At 36.7% G+C, this 19,271-nt stretch overlaps 1 protein-coding gene across 5 annotated transcripts in view; it reads left to right on the forward strand.

The window, feature by feature from the left end:
- Positions 1 to 19,271, forward strand: part of TBC1D4 (TBC1 domain family member 4) — a 177,931-nt gene that overhangs the window by 125,956 nt on the left and 32,704 nt on the right. For 4 of the 5 annotated variants that reach the window (XM_069467147.1, XM_069467148.1, XM_069467150.1 and 1 more), the window contains exons 6-11: positions 4,299 to 4,390; positions 4,659 to 4,769; positions 6,414 to 6,533; positions 14,118 to 14,192; positions 16,186 to 16,412; positions 18,202 to 18,366. In XM_069467147.1, the coding sequence (XP_069323248.1) occupies positions 4,299 to 4,390; positions 4,659 to 4,769; positions 6,414 to 6,533; positions 14,118 to 14,192; positions 16,186 to 16,412; positions 18,202 to 18,366 (790 nt within the window). The remainder of the gene's footprint in view (positions 1 to 4,298; positions 4,391 to 4,658; positions 4,770 to 6,413; positions 6,534 to 14,117; positions 14,193 to 16,185; positions 16,413 to 18,201; positions 18,367 to 19,271) is intronic. The other variant, XM_069467151.1, reaches the window with a different exon arrangement.

Below are 19,271 nucleotides of genomic sequence, written 5' to 3' on the forward strand. Positions count from 1 at the left end.
TTTTTCTTCTGAGGGCAATCTCAAGGAAGGGACTTATAATTCCCACAGTTCCTAAGACTCTGCTATGTACATAGTGACAGTTGACCAGATATTTGCTGGATGAACAAAGAGAGGCAAAAACCATCACAGAATGTTTACTGTTTATTTAGTCTTCCTTTTTCCCCCTCCCTCACCTGATGTGTTCCTTTTCTAAAAGTTTAGAACTGTAATGAAACTTGCTTGGCTTTTGAAGGACACTTGTAAATGACAGAGATAATAGAGGTGGTATCATAAGGGTTGTTTTTCTTTCTTTTTTGAGACGGGGTCTCACTCTGTCGCCCAGGCTAGAGTGCAGTGATGTCATCATAGCTCACTGCAACCTCAAACTCCTAGGCTCAAGTGATCCTCCTGCCTCAGCCTCCCGAGTGGCTGGGACCACAGGCGCGTGCCTCCACGCCCAGCTAATTTTTTCTATTTTGAGTAGAGATAGGTCTCGCTATATTGCCCAGGCTGGAGGCAGGTTTTTTTAAAAAATGTGTTCTGAAGAGGAGAAAGGGGCATGAGGGAGAGGCGACCACTTGCCTTTTTTCTCATTATCTCTTACTAACAAAAAAGCTTGAAAACAACTGCATAAAAGAAGAAACACAGTTTCATACATACTTGTTAAGTGTCTGCTCTGGACCAGGCGTTGTGCTAGGCACTGGGGAGACAGAAGTGATTGAGACATAGACTGTGCTTCCAGAAGCTTCCCGTCCAGAGTGGAAGAAAGGCATGTGAGCAAATAAATGCAGTTCAGTACGATAGGTGTTATAATAGATGAGAAGAGCCTCAGTTATGCATAAACAAAACAGAGAATGATCTAGACATTGTAAATGCAAATTGTGATTTCTGTTCAGTAGGCAGTGGAATCATAGGCGCATGGCATAATCAACGATGACCAGCAATATTTATTGAGTATCTGGGCAACTATGTGATCAAGGACTATTTCAATGTAATATTCAGATTCAAAAGTGTATAATTATAATTTTGCAGAATGAACAGTGTTTTCAAACATATAAGACATTTACAAAAATGGGACATTCTTTGATGTATGAGGGAGCATAATAAATCTGTGTGTGTGGGTGCTGAATAACTCAGGAGATGGCATTGGGTCAATTAGCTATGCAAAAGGGGAGAGATATATTACACTCATCCTGTCCAAGATACATTCTAGATGGATCGAACTCCTCAGGTAAACAAAGAAAATATTAAAATCATTAAAAGAAAGCAAAAAGGATATTCTTAGGCCTTGAAGAAGAGGGCTTTATGAAGTCACAAAAATGCAAAAACCATTAAAAGAAGATAGTGCTAGATTTGACTTCTTGGAAATTTAAATTATTTACATGCCAATTAATGCTTATTTGGAAGTTAAATAAGTAACAAACAAGGAGATAGCAGATTGGCATCCAGAATTCTGTTAAGAACTTTATAAGAAAAAATAAAATCATTCAGCAGGAAATTGCATAAATCATATTAAAAAACACTTTTCAGAAAACGAAATTAAAAGGTTCATAAAAAAAAATGAGATGGTGTAGAACCTCCATGGATGCCAGAGAAATGAAAATAAAAACAAGATACTCATCAGATTAACTGTTGAAGAAATTGTAGGGATATTGGTACATTTATCTAATACTGATGGGAGTGTAAATTGGTATAGCCATTTTAGGGGACAATTGATATAAACTCTTTAACCTAAACTTGCACATGCTCTGTTAACCAGAAGTTCCATGTCTTGATAAGAGAAACTCTTATATGGGTGCAGGTGGTGACATTTTCAAGACTGTATTATTTGTAAATAATGGAAAATTGGAAATAATCTAAATGTTCATCAATAGCATAATTGAAAGTATGTTCATATAGTGAATCAATTAATGGGAATGAATTTGAACTGTATGTCAACATGGATACATCTTAAAATTATACTGTTCAGTGAAAAAATAATTTGCTGAATAACATATACAGCATATATATGTCTGGAAAAATGTCCACCCTCCTTCCCTCCCTCCCTCCCTTCCTTCTTTCCTCTTTCTTTCTCCTTTCTTTCTTTTTTTCATCAGAGTCTCACTGTGTTGCCAGGGTTAGAGTGCAGTGGTGTCATCATAGCACACTATAACCTCAAACTCCTGGGTTCAAGCAATCCTCCCACCTCTACATCCCAAGTAACTAGGACTGCAGGCATGTGCCACCACGCCCAGCTAATTTTTCTATTTTTTGTAGAGATGAGGGTCTTGCTGTATTACTCTGGCTAGCCTCAAACTCCTGACCTCAAGTGATCTCCCGCCTTGACCTTCCAAAGTGCTAGGATTACAGGTGTGAGCCACTGCACCCAGCCCATCTATCTCTTTCTAAAAAAACTTTGATCTACTTTTAAATTTATAGAAAAGTTGTGGGGAGTTTCCACATATTCCTCCCCTACCCTCCCCCACTGATAAAGTAACACTGGTACGAAGCTGTTATCCGAACTAAACACTTCATTTGATCTTCACCAGTTTTCTCACAAATGGTCTTTTTTTTTTTTTTTTTTTTGGTTCCAGAATCCCAGTCAGGGTCCCAAATAGTATGTGGTTGTTATTCCGCCCTGGTCTCCTGGAGTCTGCACGTACCCATGCATCAGTCTTTCCTTGTCTTTCGTGACCTTGACATTCCCAGAGTACTGCTCAGTTATTTTGCTGAATGTCCCTCAGTTTGGCCTGTCTGGTGTCTCCTCGTGATATTGTACAATGAAAGGTGGAGTGGAGACGTTTTCAGAAACTTTCCTTTTTTTGCCATTCTATACTGCACAGCGGTTTCAACAGGTCAAGTGGTAGCTTGGCCACAGCATGTCAGCACTGTATGCATTCCGGCGATCATGGAGTGAATTCTAGTTCTTTTAAAACAATGTGTATTTTCAGGTGATTCTCTCCCACACTATGTGTAGAGATCTTGATAGTTCTTTAATTGAAAAAATAGCCCAGATGTGATCAAATCAGTTTATTTCAATTAGCTGTCACCTCCTATTTTCTGAAACATAAATACAATTAGAAAACTGCACAATGTGCTTATAGACTATCACATTATTATTAAATTCTGTGATGCAACTTAGCAAAACAAATTGTAAGAATGTTTAGTCAATTACTTTGTCTTACTCTTTGTAAATAAAAATAATGAATACATTGAAAACATTCAAATTATGGCTTAACATCATGTAACGCATTTAACTGTAACCTGAGAAAAGTAGCAAAGGTAGCCTTATAACAAATGATTTTAAAATGCCAATCTACCTATACGGTTTATTGTTATGTATAGCTAGATATTTTATTTATAATCAAAATACAGTAGCAGTACTCTAAGTAGCACATAACTATGTAATGGAGATCTGTTTTTTAAAAATGAATGGTCAGTTGAATCATTGTAAATGTGAATTAAACTTTTTAAAAAAATTATAAAGACAGAGATGCTTTCATGGAAATTTTTTCCCCGAAGATTTAATATAAATTATATATTGAATATAAAAATGCAATAGATTTATGAATATCATGATATAAAGAAATAAACAATTTCATGGTAAAATAATAACACTGAATGTGTTAATACTAATGCCGTTCTTGAAGTTTTATTCTATAGAACAACAGCCGCATAATGGGAGCTATCCCTGTCTAAGCTGCGGTCCTGCCTTTGAATATGATTATTCTTCTTTTGTTATTTATTTTATTTGTTTGTTTATTTTAAGAGGCAAAGTCTCACTGTGTTGCCCAGGCTGGAGCGCAGTGGCCATTCACAGGCGCAAACATAGTGCACTGTGGCCGCCAACGCCTGGGCTCAAGCAATGCTCCCGCCTCAGCCTTTGGAGTAGCTGGCACTATAAACACACGCCGCCGCGCACGACCTTATTCTTTCTTCTTAACTGTCAAGTTGTAAGCTTAGAAATTTTGGCCAAGGCTAGTATTTAGTCTTTATTTCCCTGCCAAGTCCTAGAATGATGTTAATTCACCTGTGAGTGTCTACGGTGGCTCAGTTTGTTGGTTCATTAGGTGGTATCTGATTGTGCTTGGTATCATTTAGAAATTCTGTGTTAGTAATTCTAACTCCAGGGTCACCCTAGGGAGCTGTTGATTTTGGTAGAGAGATTTTTCATCGAGTTTTAATCATTTCAGTGTAGTGTTTCAAGGTTTGTTGTAGGCAGGAACACATCTCCTTGAGAAGATGTAAATTCAGAGCCTGCTGGGCAAGGGATGAAGTGTGGTGCATTACATCTCTGCTGCTAGACTCTGTTTGATACTTTCCCTCATCGGTGTTCCTAGGTCTCTACCCGCCAAGAGCCAAGCTGGTGATACAGAGGCATCTCTCATCACTGACAGATAATGAGCAAGCTGACATCTTTGAAAGAGTTCAGGTAACATTCTTTGTAGGTCTCATAAATAAGATATAAGGAATTGAGAATTGGGTCCTGTTTTTATGAGTTCTTTTTTTCATTCCTCTGCCTGAAGTTAAAGATGTATATCCGATAGTATTCTTTGGGAGAACTAGAATGCCTCTGTTACTTTTGCTTCTGAGTGTAGTTAAAACTCTCAGCTTTCTTTATGTTTGTCTGCCAGACAAAATAAAATAAAAGCAGAGAAGCTGTGTTGCCATAGTGTGCTCTTGGTCTGTCTGTTGCACAGAAATTGAAGCCAGTCAGTGACCAGGAAGAAAATGAACTTGTGATTTTACACCTGAGGCAGCTGTGTGAAGCCAAGCAGAAGACACACGTGCACATTGGGGAAGGCCCTTTGGTGAGAAGATATTTCCTCCTTGACCTGCCTGGTGTTTGGTTTATGGATTTAGTTAAAATATCATAGAAGATGTAAAAGGAATTTTTTCCCTTGCTGCTCTCATCTTCCTTAGGGCTAAAGTCCTATCAGAGTGTTTTGGGTTTTTTTTTTTAAGCATTCTAGTCATTTTACAGGAAATTTTAGTAGGCACTGACACACTGAGCTAAAGTAATGATGGTTTTAAAATGTAAAAGAATTTGTGGCTTTTTGATAAAAAAGCAATAATAAATGTTTTAGAATGAATGTATATTTTTTAGTTATATTAATCTATTATTTTATTTCAAATTCATATGAACATTTTATTTCGTCGAAAGCTTAGACCACACCAATGAAGAAAAAAGTAAGGACCAAAGCAGTAATAACAGCATGTAAAGGGTACCCTAACTGCAACTAAAGGGTGGCATTTTTGTGTCCATGATTTAGAATTTATTCCCGCTGCATATATAGATAAAGCAGGACCTCCAGCAGCAAAGTTGAAGGGGATCATGATATATTTATCTCTTAATAACACTAATTCAGGTCATGTCTCTATTTCACTATATTCAGAACAAATCATAATGAGTACATGAAGGAATATGTATAAATAATACACATTTATTTGTTGAACAAGTGCTTGAGAAGCTACTGTGAGCTAAGCTGTGTGATAAGGGTGACCAAAGAAGGGATGAATGAATGATATCCCCTCCAGACTACAGTTCACATATTTCAAAGGGGAATGCAGACATAAATAGATACATAGGATCAAGTCAATAAGAGGCTTTTTGAAAGAATCTGTAATGTGTACAAAAGTGGGTGTGTCTTTGCTTTAGAGCTGGAGTAGAGAAGAATTCAAGAGGAAGGGATTTTTTTTGGGGGGGGTGCTGGAATTTTAGGGGAAATAAAGTTTGCTATTAGAAAAGTTGAGGAAGTATTGATACCAGCATATACCTTGTGCTATTATTCCCTCCCCAAGCAAATTGTAAGGTTTTTCTCTTGAAAGTTTTCTGGCACTAAAGATCAGGTAATATACATAGTAGCTGCTTTCTTCAGTGGGGTAAAATATATAGGGAACCTAATATAATGAACACATCCTAAATTCTCACACAGTTTGGTTCTGTCAGTGAATACTTGTTGATTTAAAAGATAAATGACCCACTCACAAGTGAAAATGGAATTATAACAGACGTTAGCAGAATCCAGTTTTGTTTGGAAGATGCTTTGTTTTTTGCAACTTGCATCCTGTGTTTTTTTGGTAATTTAGATATAAAATACGCACCTTAGAAAAGGATGGTTTTAGTTGCTAGCCAGAATAACAGCAGTGAAAACTGACATCTCAAGTTTAATTATTGTTAAATGCAGCAGGTATATATTAGTGGAAAGGAAAGGCATGAAGGAAAGATCTTATATCTGTCTTTATATTACAGTACTAAAGGTATTAGAAAATAAACCCCTTTCCTTATAACTTTTGTGTTCACATTATGGGACCTAATGTGAAGTGATTACTTCTTAATAGAACTACTGAAGAATTTTTGTGTTTTTTAATGGCTTAGTCTTAAGCTTATATTTAAAGCCTCATTTAACCTTGAATATTTCCAAATGAAAATGTATCTGTTTTTCTTTCTTTAGACTATTTTAAATAGTGCAGTCCCGGAAAATGCTACAAGCAGTGGAAGGTTCAAACTTGACATTCTGAAAAATAAAGCTAAGAGATCCTTAACTAGCTCCCTGGAAAATATCTTCTCAAGGGTAAGATTAAACTGTCAAGGGTAAGATTAAACTGAGGATTTTTTTTAGGTATATGTGTCTGTGTTTTTTAACTGTTTTGCTTCATTCTCAAGTGGCTCAGAAAAGATTTCCTTTTTGGGGAAAAAAAAAAAACCTACTAAGATAACTTTAAATTAGTTGACACTTGTTTAAAATGATCTCTCAAAATAAATTTCCTTCGGAGCTCTAGATTTATTCTGGGGCCTCTGTTATCTGAATTTGGGCAATAGAGACTTAGTAGTGCAAATATGTATATAAAAGAGGAAATAGGATGTTGATGCCTGATACTATAAAACTTTTTTTTAATCATTTCCCATATAAAGTTATAAAGAAGCCCTGTTTTGCCCATTCTTAGGGGCTGATAGGAAATGCTGAAAATAGTATAAATTAATGGAAATTTATTTCCTTTAGTAAATTTATATATGCATTTAAAAATAAGCAAAATGGTTCCCTTTCCACTTCATTTTCATGTTCTTAAACAATTCAATCTTAAAGCCGTTAGGTGAGATCAAGCTAGGTAGGCGTCTTGGGGCTGTGAGGCGGGGGAAGCCACAGTGACTCAGAGGAGGGAGACGTGCCCATATAGGGTACAGAGTGTGGGGGTGGCTCGACACGGAGTGTAGGAGCCCCATATGTGAGGAGGGCAACCTGGTTTAGGAAGTCAGAGGAGGCGGGCGCCCTTGCAGAGGGAGGGCTCGGGGTGGTGTCAGAGCCAGAGTGGAGAGGAGAAGGCATTCACGGAGAACAGTGCCCAGTATGGGAGGCAGCATCTGAGCAGGGTGAGGATGCCCATGTGTTGGGGTGGCAGCCTGGCTGGGGCCGGGAGAGTGTGCAGTGGCAGTTCTAGAGCTTGGTTACGTACAGGAACTGGTCAAATTAGATGTGTACATGCAGACTGATTACACACAGGACTGATCAAATAAGTAAATATATTAAAGATAGTGGGATCCAGTGTGTGTATAAATGTGTACATATAGCTCCTTCCTCTTCCAACTGAGAGAACTTGGGAGCATCTTTTCTATATACACCAGATAATAAGCCTGGTTGGGTGACATGTAGTATCCAGATTTTGGTTTCTATATATCCTTCTCCTCTAAAAGGAACCAGGATTCTGAGAGAAATGGCTGATGCCAAGACTGCAGGGAAAGTACAAGATAAACCTGAACATCTTGGTGTTCTAGATAGTAAGGAAATAAATAAAGATGGTGATACGTCTTAAGGACATAAAAACCTTAAAAGGGCTCCTACTGGTGACATCTGAGACCATATGAGTATTAAAATAAAGGATTGCAACAGATAATCTAACCTGTTGCATAAAATAGGAAACCATGAGTCTGTTCTGATATGAAAAATAAATGAATACATTGAAAGTTTGATCATGAACAGGATATTTACTGTATGTCATTAATATTCATTAATGGAGAAACAATCACTTTACAATGGAGAAGGCTGGCAGACACCACCTTAATGAAGTGATCAAACCGATCATTATTAGAAATGAGACAAATTGAAACCTGGTGCCACCTGCTACAAAGAACACAGCACCACTTCTGTGGTGGTTCTGACAGAGGTGGTACCTGAATCTAATCATGCAGAAATGTCAACAAACCCACACTGAGCTGCAGTCTGCAAAGTAACAAGCCTGTTATCTTCAAAAGTGTCAAGCTCAAGAGAGTCAAAAAAGAAAGACGAATTGTTCCAGACTGAAGGAACCTAAAGCAAAAAGAAAACTAAGTGGAAACGGAGATTCTGAATTGAATCCTTTTGCTATAAAGGCCATTATTGGGACAAATGATGCAATTGGAATGAAGTCTGAGGATTAAATAGTGTTACTGTATCAATGCTAGTTTCCTGGTTTTGAAAATTGTATTTTAGGCATGTGGGAGAATGTCCTTGTTTATAGGAAATACAAACTAAAGTATTTCCGGATGATGGAGCTTATATTGGCAACTTATTTGCAAATGGTTTTGGAAAAAAAGATTTTTTGTGCTGTTACTGATAACTTTCCTCTACATTTGAGATTGTTGCAAAATGAAAAAAGAAAAACAAAGTGATTCTTGTAGACTTACTTATCACATATACCTCACAAAGCCTGCTCGGGGTATTGTTTTTTTCTTTTCTTTTCCTGTGTTCATGTGTTATAGCTCAGACTATTCATGGGTCAGCAATACGATTGTGCACTGCTGTCAGTAAGGCTGTTTTTTTCCCCAGCACATTTCACATTTACTACCAGATAGTAAGACTGGTTAGGTGGTGGTAGGTGTTTTAACTCCTTTGAACAAAGTTTCAAAATGTGCACTTGTGAACTTTTTTCAAAGTCTCTTGGATTTTTTCTTAATACAGAAAGAATATTTCACTCTCAGTCTATAAATGTATTCTTCAGTGATCTCTAAGTTCCTCTAAAGAGAAAAATGGATGATATATATTCTTAAACTTAGAGAGGGGCTTTGAAGTAAACATTTAACTCTATTTGCAAATGTGTATTGATATTAAAAACATTATTTAGGTCTAACATTAATAGCATTATGAGAATATGTTTGGTCAAACACTTAGATACGTTTTGAATTATTCCATGTTTGTACAATAGAGCCTAAAGACATAGTAACTTCTGATATCTGCTGTTCTTAGTTTTATATCTTTGCTATGGTTCAAAATATTTTGTAGGTATTTGTCTTTAATGAGTGAGATTCTTCTAATTTTAACAAAAGCCCTGAAGCAAGCATGGTCAGCTGTGAATGCTATTATTTATCAGGGCAAAACAATTTCCAAAAATAACATATAGGAGATTTGTCAGAAGTGTGTTAAGGCAAATTTTCATACAAATTTCATGCTTTTTTTTCCCTTCAATATTTATAAATTTATAATATCCTGGCCTTTATCCCAGACCTACTTAATCAGAAACTCTGCGGGTTGAGTCCAGTCATTTGTGTTTTAATAAACCCTCCAGGTGATGCTGATGCAAGCTGAACTTTGAGACTACTACTTTATTTTTTATTTATTTATTTGTTTGTTTGTTTTTGAGACAGTCTCACTCTGTTGCCTGGACTAGAATACTGTGGCATCAGCCTAGCTCACAGCAACCTCAAACTCCTGGGCTCAAGCAATCCTCCTGCCTTAGCCTACCGAGTAGCTGGGACTACAGGCATGCGCCACCATGCCCGGCTAATTTTTTCTATATATTTTTAGTTGTCCATATAATTTCTTTCTAATTTAGTAGAGACGAGGTCTCGCTTTTGTTCAGGCTGGTCTTGAACTCCTGAGCTCAAATGATCCACCTGCCTTGGCCTCCCAGAGTGCTAGGATTACAGGTGTGAGCCACTGCGCCCAGCCTACTACTTTAGATAAATGCAATTCTTAAAGCAATAGAGTCATAAACAGCATTAGCGACCCGAATAGAACACAGTGTTCAGTGAGCATTTTAGTAGAAAGATCATTTTAAGTAGGTGTCAGGAGACCTGAATGCAAGGCTTGGTCCTCACAATTCTTTTATATTTATAATTCTGGATGAATTATTTACCTTTTCTAAGCCATAGTTTCCCCATTTGTGACATGGACATATTAATACCCAGTTACCTCCCATTACTGTGAGGATTAAATGTCAGTATGTCAGGAAAATCTCACATTATAAATATGAGGTGGTACATTCAGTGATAAGCTGAAAACCTCTGTCATTTACAAAATGGCAAAAGGGTATTTCAAATGTTACTTCATCTCCATTTAGTACCTTGGCATCCTGGCATTTACGTGCACGGCCAACTTTGAAGTATCATTTCCGCATGCCTTGAATTGTTGTAATGGCTCTTTCAGCAAGGGCACAGCCAATCTATTTTTGTCAAGGTGGATACTGTAGCTTTTGTGTCCCAAAGTGATGCCAAATGCCATAAATTTTGTGACCTAACAAGGTCTTGCTTGCACCATGTGCAGCAGATGCACTTGTTGGGTAGGTTGGCAGCTTCCCATGTGGCATGAAAGGTTATGCGGCAAAAGGGCTTTTGTGACTTCTAAAACTTATCAGTTTTTTTTTTTTTTTCTTCTCTGAGTTGTATAGCAGAATATTTACACTCCACTTGTGGAATTTAGCTCATAATCGCTGCTATTTTTAAATGTCAAAATATCTGATTTAGCTAACTATAGTTGTTTATGAAATAGGATCCATTTTTAACATGCTTAGAAGCTCAGCTCATTAACTCTTAAAAAGTGGCTGAAGGCAAAGGGCCTGCCACATGCATTACCAAATCACAATGTACCAAAACTCAAAAAACTCTCTCTTCAAAGGTGAAAATCAGAATCATGTATTGTGGTTGTTGTCTGTTTCTTTTTCTTAAGTTGAAGTTTTTCAAAAGAGAAATATTTACTAATACAAAGTGCAAGTCATTTGGAAAACAGTCCTGATTTTATGCTTTCTTCAGGTGTACTATCCATTGTCTTGACTTGTTGAAATGTGTGAAGTGGTAGAGTAAAATTTTATTTTGTGCACAAAATAGCATATGTATATCAAATACTACTATGAGTCAACTGTGTGATTTAAGTTGCTTTTCTGGTGATGGAAATGGTTTGAGACTCATCTGACTACTTTCCCTGTTATGACCAATAACCTGTTTGAGATAACCAGGCATGTTGGTGTGTAAATCACAGCTAAAAATTACAGGAAGTAACCTGGTCTTTAGTGTATTTTCCTCTTAGCCACACATGCTAACCTAGCGATTTGTTAGCCAGAAGTATAGTTTATTATTGTAAGTATGTCAAGTATAGCATAGAACTGAAGAACAGAAAGGATCTTGATGAGGTTCTAGAATAGATGCAAAATTCTACTTAACCTATGTATGCTAATTAGCTTTATTCGCAATTTTGTTTTTCACAGAACTCTTAGGGAGGTAGTAGTGAGTAAGAGCTCAAGGGCTTCACTTTTAAATTGTGCTTCCCAGGTTCAAATTGCTGCTCTTTCCTTTATGGGGCAGTGTAAACTTGGGCAACATAATGTATCAGAACTCAGTCTCCTTATCTGTGAAGTTGAGCTAAATAACTGTATAGAATTGTGAGGATTAAATGAGATAAAGCAGCAAAATGACAGTTTATGGCAAATGCTAAGCATTCAGTAATATCAGATGGAGCTACTAATTTTATTATTATAGTTATTATATAGTGAGTCATTATAAATAAAAAACTATATTTAATATACAGATATGAATAAGTACTGCTTCTGTGAAACAAGATAGGATATAAGTATTAAACAGTCATCAGAGACCAAGAAAGAACTCTTAAAACTTTCTGATAGTTGACATAAAAAGAAAAATCCGATAGAATGCTAGGAAACTAGAGTTGAAAAAATCTTCCAGAAAATAGAGCAAAATGACAAAGAAATGGAAAATAGGAGGACGAGGTAAAAAGTTAAAGGGTCAGTCTGGAGCCAAACAGTAGGAGCTCCAGAAACAGCAAATGCATGGAGGACATTTTCAAAGAAATAATTTCAAAAATTTCTCAGAGCTGCTAATCATGAGTTTCCAGATTTAGTAAACTCAGAAAATGCACAATAGAATTAGTGAGTAAAAGTCATGCTAAGGCACATTGTGAAATTTCAGAATGCCCAAGGGCAAGCTTAGATTCTGTTCGAAAGAGAAATAATAGGTCATACACACAGGCTCTAGAATCACAATGACATTAGACTTCTGAACCAAAGGACATTTGAGCACTGCTAACGTATTCTAAAGGAAAATTTCTAACCAGAATTATATACAGTAGTCAGCCAAATTATTACTAAAATATAAACATAGAATAATGACATTTACAGACATGTAAATTTAAAAAAAATTTTTACTTTCCACTCTCCCTGTCTCAGAAAGCACCTGGAGAATGTCCTCTACCAAAATGAGGAAGTAAACTAAAAAAGAGGAAACCATGGGATCAAGGGAACAGAAATTCCAACAGAGGAGAGGTTCAAAGAAAATTTCTAGGTTGATAGTGAAGGAAAGTACTAGGAAGATCTGTAGAGCAAGTCTAAATTGTGGTGAGCCCAGACTGGGCCAGGAACACAGAGCTCTCCATAATGGGTAGCTCAAAGAAAAAGAAAAAATTGTAATTGGTGGATTATGTGATGTTTGACCACAGCGTGATCTGTTAGAGAATTTTGTAATAAAGTCGCAGTTGCTGAAGCAGTCATTAACTCCATGAAAAACAAAATGTAAAAGCTATGAGATGTAAACAGACGTAATCATAGTAAAGTATGTAGCCCAGCTGCAAACAACATTTGCAAAGTTATAATAGTCTAAGCACAAAATACTGATTTCACTGAAGCTTGTGATGTAACTATGTTGAGAGAGGAGGGGAAGAGAGAAGTGTGTGTGTTGGGGGTGGGGGCTGAGGGGTAGTGGAGGTGGGTTCCAGAGTTAGGAAGTCAACAGATAGTACCTGAAATGGAAAAATGAAGGAATAGTACTATAAACTGAATACCAGAGAGATCCATATAAATAGTTACAAGATTTGCTTTCGGGAAGTGGGATTCAGTGTGAGGGGGTTGATGACTGCCACTTTTCGTTATAAGCTTGGTGGCAGAATTAGACTTTTGAAACTTGGTGCAGTTATTACTTTGATTAAAAATTAAAATGAAATTTAATCTCCTCCTCCCCCAAAATTAAACCCAAGAATGTATGGAGGCGAACTTTAAAACTGTAAAGTACTATGCAGATATTGTGCATTTTTTTTTTATTCTGCAGTGTCACTGTCACATTGATCTGATTTGTATTCCCAGTCATTCTTTTTAGAACTTTTCCATGTGCTTTAGAGCTGTGTAGAGCATCCCTCTGTTTTGTCTCTTAAGACCTTGTAGATAATGTGATTCCCAACCTGCGTTGGTGTCCTCTTTTCTTAAATAGTTGGCTTGTTTCCTCTGCTTAAAGTTAAGTAAACGGACAAGATGATCTCTCAGGTCCCTTTTTGTGCAGTCATCTATGAAGTCCACACCAAAGGATTAAGTAGAAAGAAAATCAATAACCATTTCACCAATACTGAAGCAGACTAATATTTAGTCTTCCAAAGGGAAATGAATTTATTGAAATAGTTTTGCATTATGGAATAAAGAAGAAAAATCCATAAATTTTAGAATGCCATTTTCTATTTTGTTTTTAACCTGTATTTATTATCTTATAATGTGAATTATGATGTTTGTAGTCTAGATTGTGTGGAGGTTCTATGTGTTAAACTATTCTCATTATAACTTTTTTGGTTTGTTTTGCTGTATCTTCCAAATTTGTATTTATCTGTGTGAGACACAGAGTTAAATGGGGCTCTCTCTAATCTTATAGATGACTAATGTGTAACCTGTTAACCAAAATCACTTCAAGAAGCTTGGTCTGAGTTATCGAACGGATAATTTAGAAATGATGGAAACAGATTGAGAATAGTTCTATTTATTGTGCTGTAATGGCTGTTAATATAGCCAACAAATTTGAGTGAACCACAAAAGGATCAATTTAAGGCTAACATGAAGACGCAACCTGAAACTGCTTTTTCATAGTTTTGAAGTAAAAATTTAAATCGTATGAAGGGTTTAATTTTATTCTTTTCACTCAGGGAGCTAACAGAATGAGAGGTCGGCTTGGAAGTGTGGACAGCTTTGAACGATCCAACAGTCTTGCTTCAGAGAAGGTATCTCGTCAGAGCTCTCCCTTGTTTACTACTATTTGCGACTTAGCACAAACCAACACTGATATGGTAATAGGCATGCTTAATCATTTTATTAGGAGTTCTTTATGGCTTTTAAAAAATAAATATTTGAGGATTTATTATTTTATATAAGAAGATTCTGGATATTAGCATGTAGCTCTTTATTCAGCTCAGCTTTCTCATGTTGGGACAGAGCTCATCCCTCACAGGCTAACTGTGCTCAGCCAGGCTTTTTATTTATTGGTTTATTTTTTTATTTGTTTGGGTTTTTTTTTTTTTTTTTCCGAGACAGAGTCTCACTCTGTTGCCTGGGCTAGAGTGCCATGGCATCAGCCTAGCTCACAGCAACCTCAAACTCCTGGGCTCAAGCAATCCTCCTGCCTCAGCCTCCCGAGTAGCTGAGAATACAGGCATGCGCCACCATGCCTGGCTAATTTTTTCTATATATTTTTAGTTGTCTGGTTAATTTCTTTCTATTTTTTAGTAGAGACAGGGGTCTCCCTCTTGCTCAGGCTGGTCTCGAACTCCTGACCTCAAGTGATCCTCCCGCCTCAGCCTCCCAGAGTGCTGGGATTACAGGCATGAGCCACCGTGCCTGGCCTATTTGTTTGGTTTTATTGAGGCGGGATCTCTCTCTGTTACCTGGGTTAGAGTGCAGTGGCATCATCATAGCTCACCACAACCTCAAACTCCTGGGCTCAAGCGATCCTTTTGCCTCAGCCTCCTGAGTAGCTGGGACTACAGGTGCACATCACCATGTCTGGCTAATTTTTGTAGTTTTTGTAGAGACGAGTCTCACTATGTTGAGCAGGCTGGTCTTGAACTCCTGGCCTCAAGCAGTCCTCCGATCTTCGCTTCCCAAAGTGCTAGAATTACAGGCATGAGCCACCACACCCAGCCTACCAAGCTTTTTACTATTTGAAGCTAGTACGCTTTGGAGGACAATGTTTGAGCAACTGTTGATCCAAAGTCACATAAAAATGACCAATATAATTACTAATTACTAGTACAGTGATCTTTTTTTTTCTCTTCCCATGTTACTTTTTCCCCTCATTTTTTATCATGTTAACTGCAACATTAGGATCTTCTTTATCTCATAGACAACTCTCAGTAGGTTTGGTTTCCTGTTTCCTGTATTGTGCAGCATGTAACCTGAGGCATATGCAATTTATTTTTTTAATGGAAAAATGTTAAAATATTTTTATTAAACTTTTTGTTCATAGAATTGAGGACTCAGTCCGGCTGGGAGTCTGTTGTCCCTAACCCATGCTCATAAGGCTAAACATTTCTACAGCGGTGCCTGTTCTGGAAGCGTAAACAACATACCTGTCTAAATTGAAAGATTTATGATGTCTATCCATGCAATATGAGATGCATTCCAGCATAGCTCACTTTTCATTCATTTCCTGTTTTTCATGTGTTATAAAAGAAATTTACCTCAGGGAGCATGTAATTGGATAGAAATATCCACAGTGAAGGAAGATACTTAACAGGCTTTATTTTATTTTCCCAAAGGCTTTGCCATGAGACTTGGACACTTAGGCATAGTGACATTGTTCTGACAGTACAGGAAGCATGCAACTGATATGTCACGGAAATCGGGAGACATGTAAACACAGACTCCACCCTCTTTTGGTCATGATCTCTTTTCATCTTTCTGACTACAATGAGCAAAGTGCAGTAGCGGTAGCGTTTTACCACAAAGTGTCAGGGTAAAGAATACCTTTTCTTATCATGCCTTTCACTTTCTGGCCTATCTTTACGGATGTTGTCTTACAGCTGCTTATCAAAAGAAATGGGTTGTGGTGATACCGATTAGCCTTCAGCATAGATTGAGTAAAAGGAAAAAAAAAAAACAGGTTTGTCATGACTCAGGAGGAAGATGAGGCGCACTGTCACTTTTGAGCTCTGCGGTAGGGCAGGTCTGCCATGACCCACGTAGGAAAGAAAGACCTCCCTTCTGCCTGCGTTTCAGGACTACTCACCGGGGGACTCTCCACCGGGGACACCGCCAGCCTCCCCTCTGTCTTCAGCTTGGCAAACATTCCCTGAAGAGGATTCCGACTCCCCGCAGTTTCGAAGACGGGCACACACGTTCAGCCACCCACCTTCAAGTACAAAGAGAAAGCTGCATCTACAGGACGGCAGGGCTCACGGTGTGCGCTCCCCGCTGCTGAGGCAGAGCTCCATCGAACAGTGCAGGTGAGTCCCAGCCTGTCTCCAGAATGTCATCTCAAATCCTCACATCACCCCATTTGATCACTCTGGAGTCAAGAAGGATTATGACTTCATGCTGTCACCAAGTTTTAGTTTTTAGAAACACCATAAGATTAAATCAATTTAACTTACTTACTAAGGGAAACAAGGCGAGGTTAAGGCATACCCAAAGAGAAGAGTTAACGCATTTTGGGTGGAAATTTTTTTTGCTTTCAGAAAAATGGAGAAAACAAGGTATCATGCAATTGTTTTGTCTGAAAACATGCTGACAGCACATTACCCAGTCTTGATGACAGCTCTAGAGAAACAAAGTCAGCAAATTTGAAAATAACAATGCAGTAGAACTTCCTGTTAGCCTAGAATAAAATACCAGGGTTTTAAAAAATCACCTAAATTACCTTCATACATGAGATATTTGGCTCTATTTTATTATATAGTAAATTAAAGCTAAATATGAAAATTGTTACAAATTTTATATAGAATCAAGTAGTAACTATAAAGAAGACAATACATACCATAATTGACAGGCACTGTTCATTAGAAATGATCTTACATGGTATTTAAAAAATAATTTAACAAAGTTATTTGACATTTGGTGAGAAATGTTAAAGGGAGTAAACCTGGAATTATAGAATGATTTACTCCTTACTGTGTAGTACAGATCAGAATTCATGTCTTATAACTAATTTTGCTTCTCTTCTTTACCTTTGAGTTTGATACAGAAAATGGTTGGATAAGGATGGTGGTTGGAAAGGGAAAAAAAAGCAGAACTTGAAGTAAAACAAGAAGGCTAATTTTTATATCAAGTGTTGAAATTTATCATCATTCCTTTTAAGTATACAGTTTTATTCTCATTGCTGTTTTCTGAATGATTTGAAATTAAAAAATAAGATATTATGACATAAAGTTAACAGAATTAATTGTCCTCAGATTTTATTTTTGTATGTGAATGAGATTAAGTATCCATTTATATACCAAGGTTTTGTTAATGATCACTTTATTTATATATACCCAAGGCAATAGAAGTCTTTTTTTTCCCCCAGGAAAAATTACTTTTAAGAATGAAAAACATCAATTATTTTAGACTATAAGTGATATCTCACTTCTTTCTTACATTTTCCACATTTTATAATGTATAAGTTCAAAAAATTTCTATCAATATAAAAAGATGCTATTTGTGTCATTGTGAAAACTTGCTATGAAAAGAATTTTCTAGATTTTGGGCTTTGGATTAAACCATAGTGGCACAATTCCACAGTCTTCGGGAAAGAACATGGACACTGATGTTTGTTAAGCCAAAGGTATTATGATGACTTCCAACAAGCAAACATGTTGTTCGTAAATATTTAGAAGGGTTTATATCTTTAAAATAGTCAGTCTTTGAACTGCTGATAATCAGTTTTTCCTTCTGGAAACTTGTTTCCTGTAATTATTTGTGCTTTCCTAAATTTTTTCCCTTGAAGTGTCTTTTGAATGTAAAAACAAACACTTTTTGTCCTAAAGTTGTTAAGAGTTTTTAAGCGACAAACACAGATGGTTAGAAATACTACATAGATGAGGAATTCAATTTGTGAAAGAGTGAAATTAGGTCATAGTCATCTAAATAGAGAACTGCATGCTTCTTTTTTTTTTTTTTCCATGTATGATCCAGCCCGGAGCCTTGAAAGGAAAGATTAAATTAATAGCAAGAACCTGTTTATATGCTTTTTCATAGTGAATGAAGATTTTGCCAAAATATAAATTAAGACAAATTTGCTGTGTTTTCTGTACTCAGCATTCTTCCTTCAGCTCGACGCATACAAAAGGAGAGTAATTCTTCCTCCAGTCTTCCAAGTCTTCACACTTCCTCCTCTGCCCCTTCCTTCACTGCCCCCTCTTTCCTGAAAAGCTTTTACCAGAATTCAGGTAGACTCTCCCCACAGTATGAAAATGAAATCAGGTGAGATCAGTGTTGTTTGCAAAGCAAAATTTTCTGCAGTGATATACTGATATGTTACTAAAAAGTGGCTGTTTAATTCTGAAGTGACATTTATGCATCCCTGTGTTGTGCTTGTTCTACTCTGTTTCTAATATATTGGTTTCAATTCCAATTAATTTTATTAAGAAAACTTTTAAACCAGTAGTTTCAAAGCTTTTTGATGACATGATTATCTTTTTGAATTATGTGGGTTTTTTTTTTTTTTTTTTGATTATTTGTGTGTTTCTTGCCTTGGACCCCAGAGTGTAAGCTTTGTGTTGTTTGGAACAAGAACTGGTGCTAACACATACTAAACAAACCTTTCCTGATCATGCCTTTTTTTTTTTCTTCTTAGCTTCTCTAGATATGTTTTATGGAACCCAAAAGCCACTGATTGAAACAACAGTTCTAAAATGATAAATACAATATATCTTTATTTTTAAGTATACAGAATATTTCTTAGGCATTTCTTTGATTTTTCAATGACAGACTTTTTAAATTTCAATGTACGTCACAGTGGACAGGATCACATTGATAGCAACTCTCAGATAACTTGAAGGATCTCTTGAATCTCGTAGACATTCTATATTGTTTTGTTTTTGTCCCCAGTATGGAAAATATAGCTTATTAGATGTAGTGATTTTTGGAGAATTGACTCTTTTTAAATTTTAAATTATGCATGATATTAAATGAATCATTCAAATTCTTAGTGTGGTATGGGCAGCCTCTGGAAAGTCGTGGGCTAAATTGAGAACCCTTCTAAAGCGATTGTTGTTAGCTTAGAAGTTTGTGAGATTCATTCCTATTTTTGTGTCTAGCTTGTCCCATTCATTTTTATTGCTGTATAGTATTTCATTTAATACACCACAGTTTATCCACTCTCTTGC

This window comes from Eulemur rufifrons, chromosome 4, assembly GCF_041146395.1.
Source record: "Eulemur rufifrons isolate Redbay chromosome 4, OSU_ERuf_1, whole genome shotgun sequence".
Classification (NCBI taxonomy): Eukaryota; Metazoa; Chordata; class Mammalia; order Primates; family Lemuridae; genus Eulemur; species Eulemur rufifrons.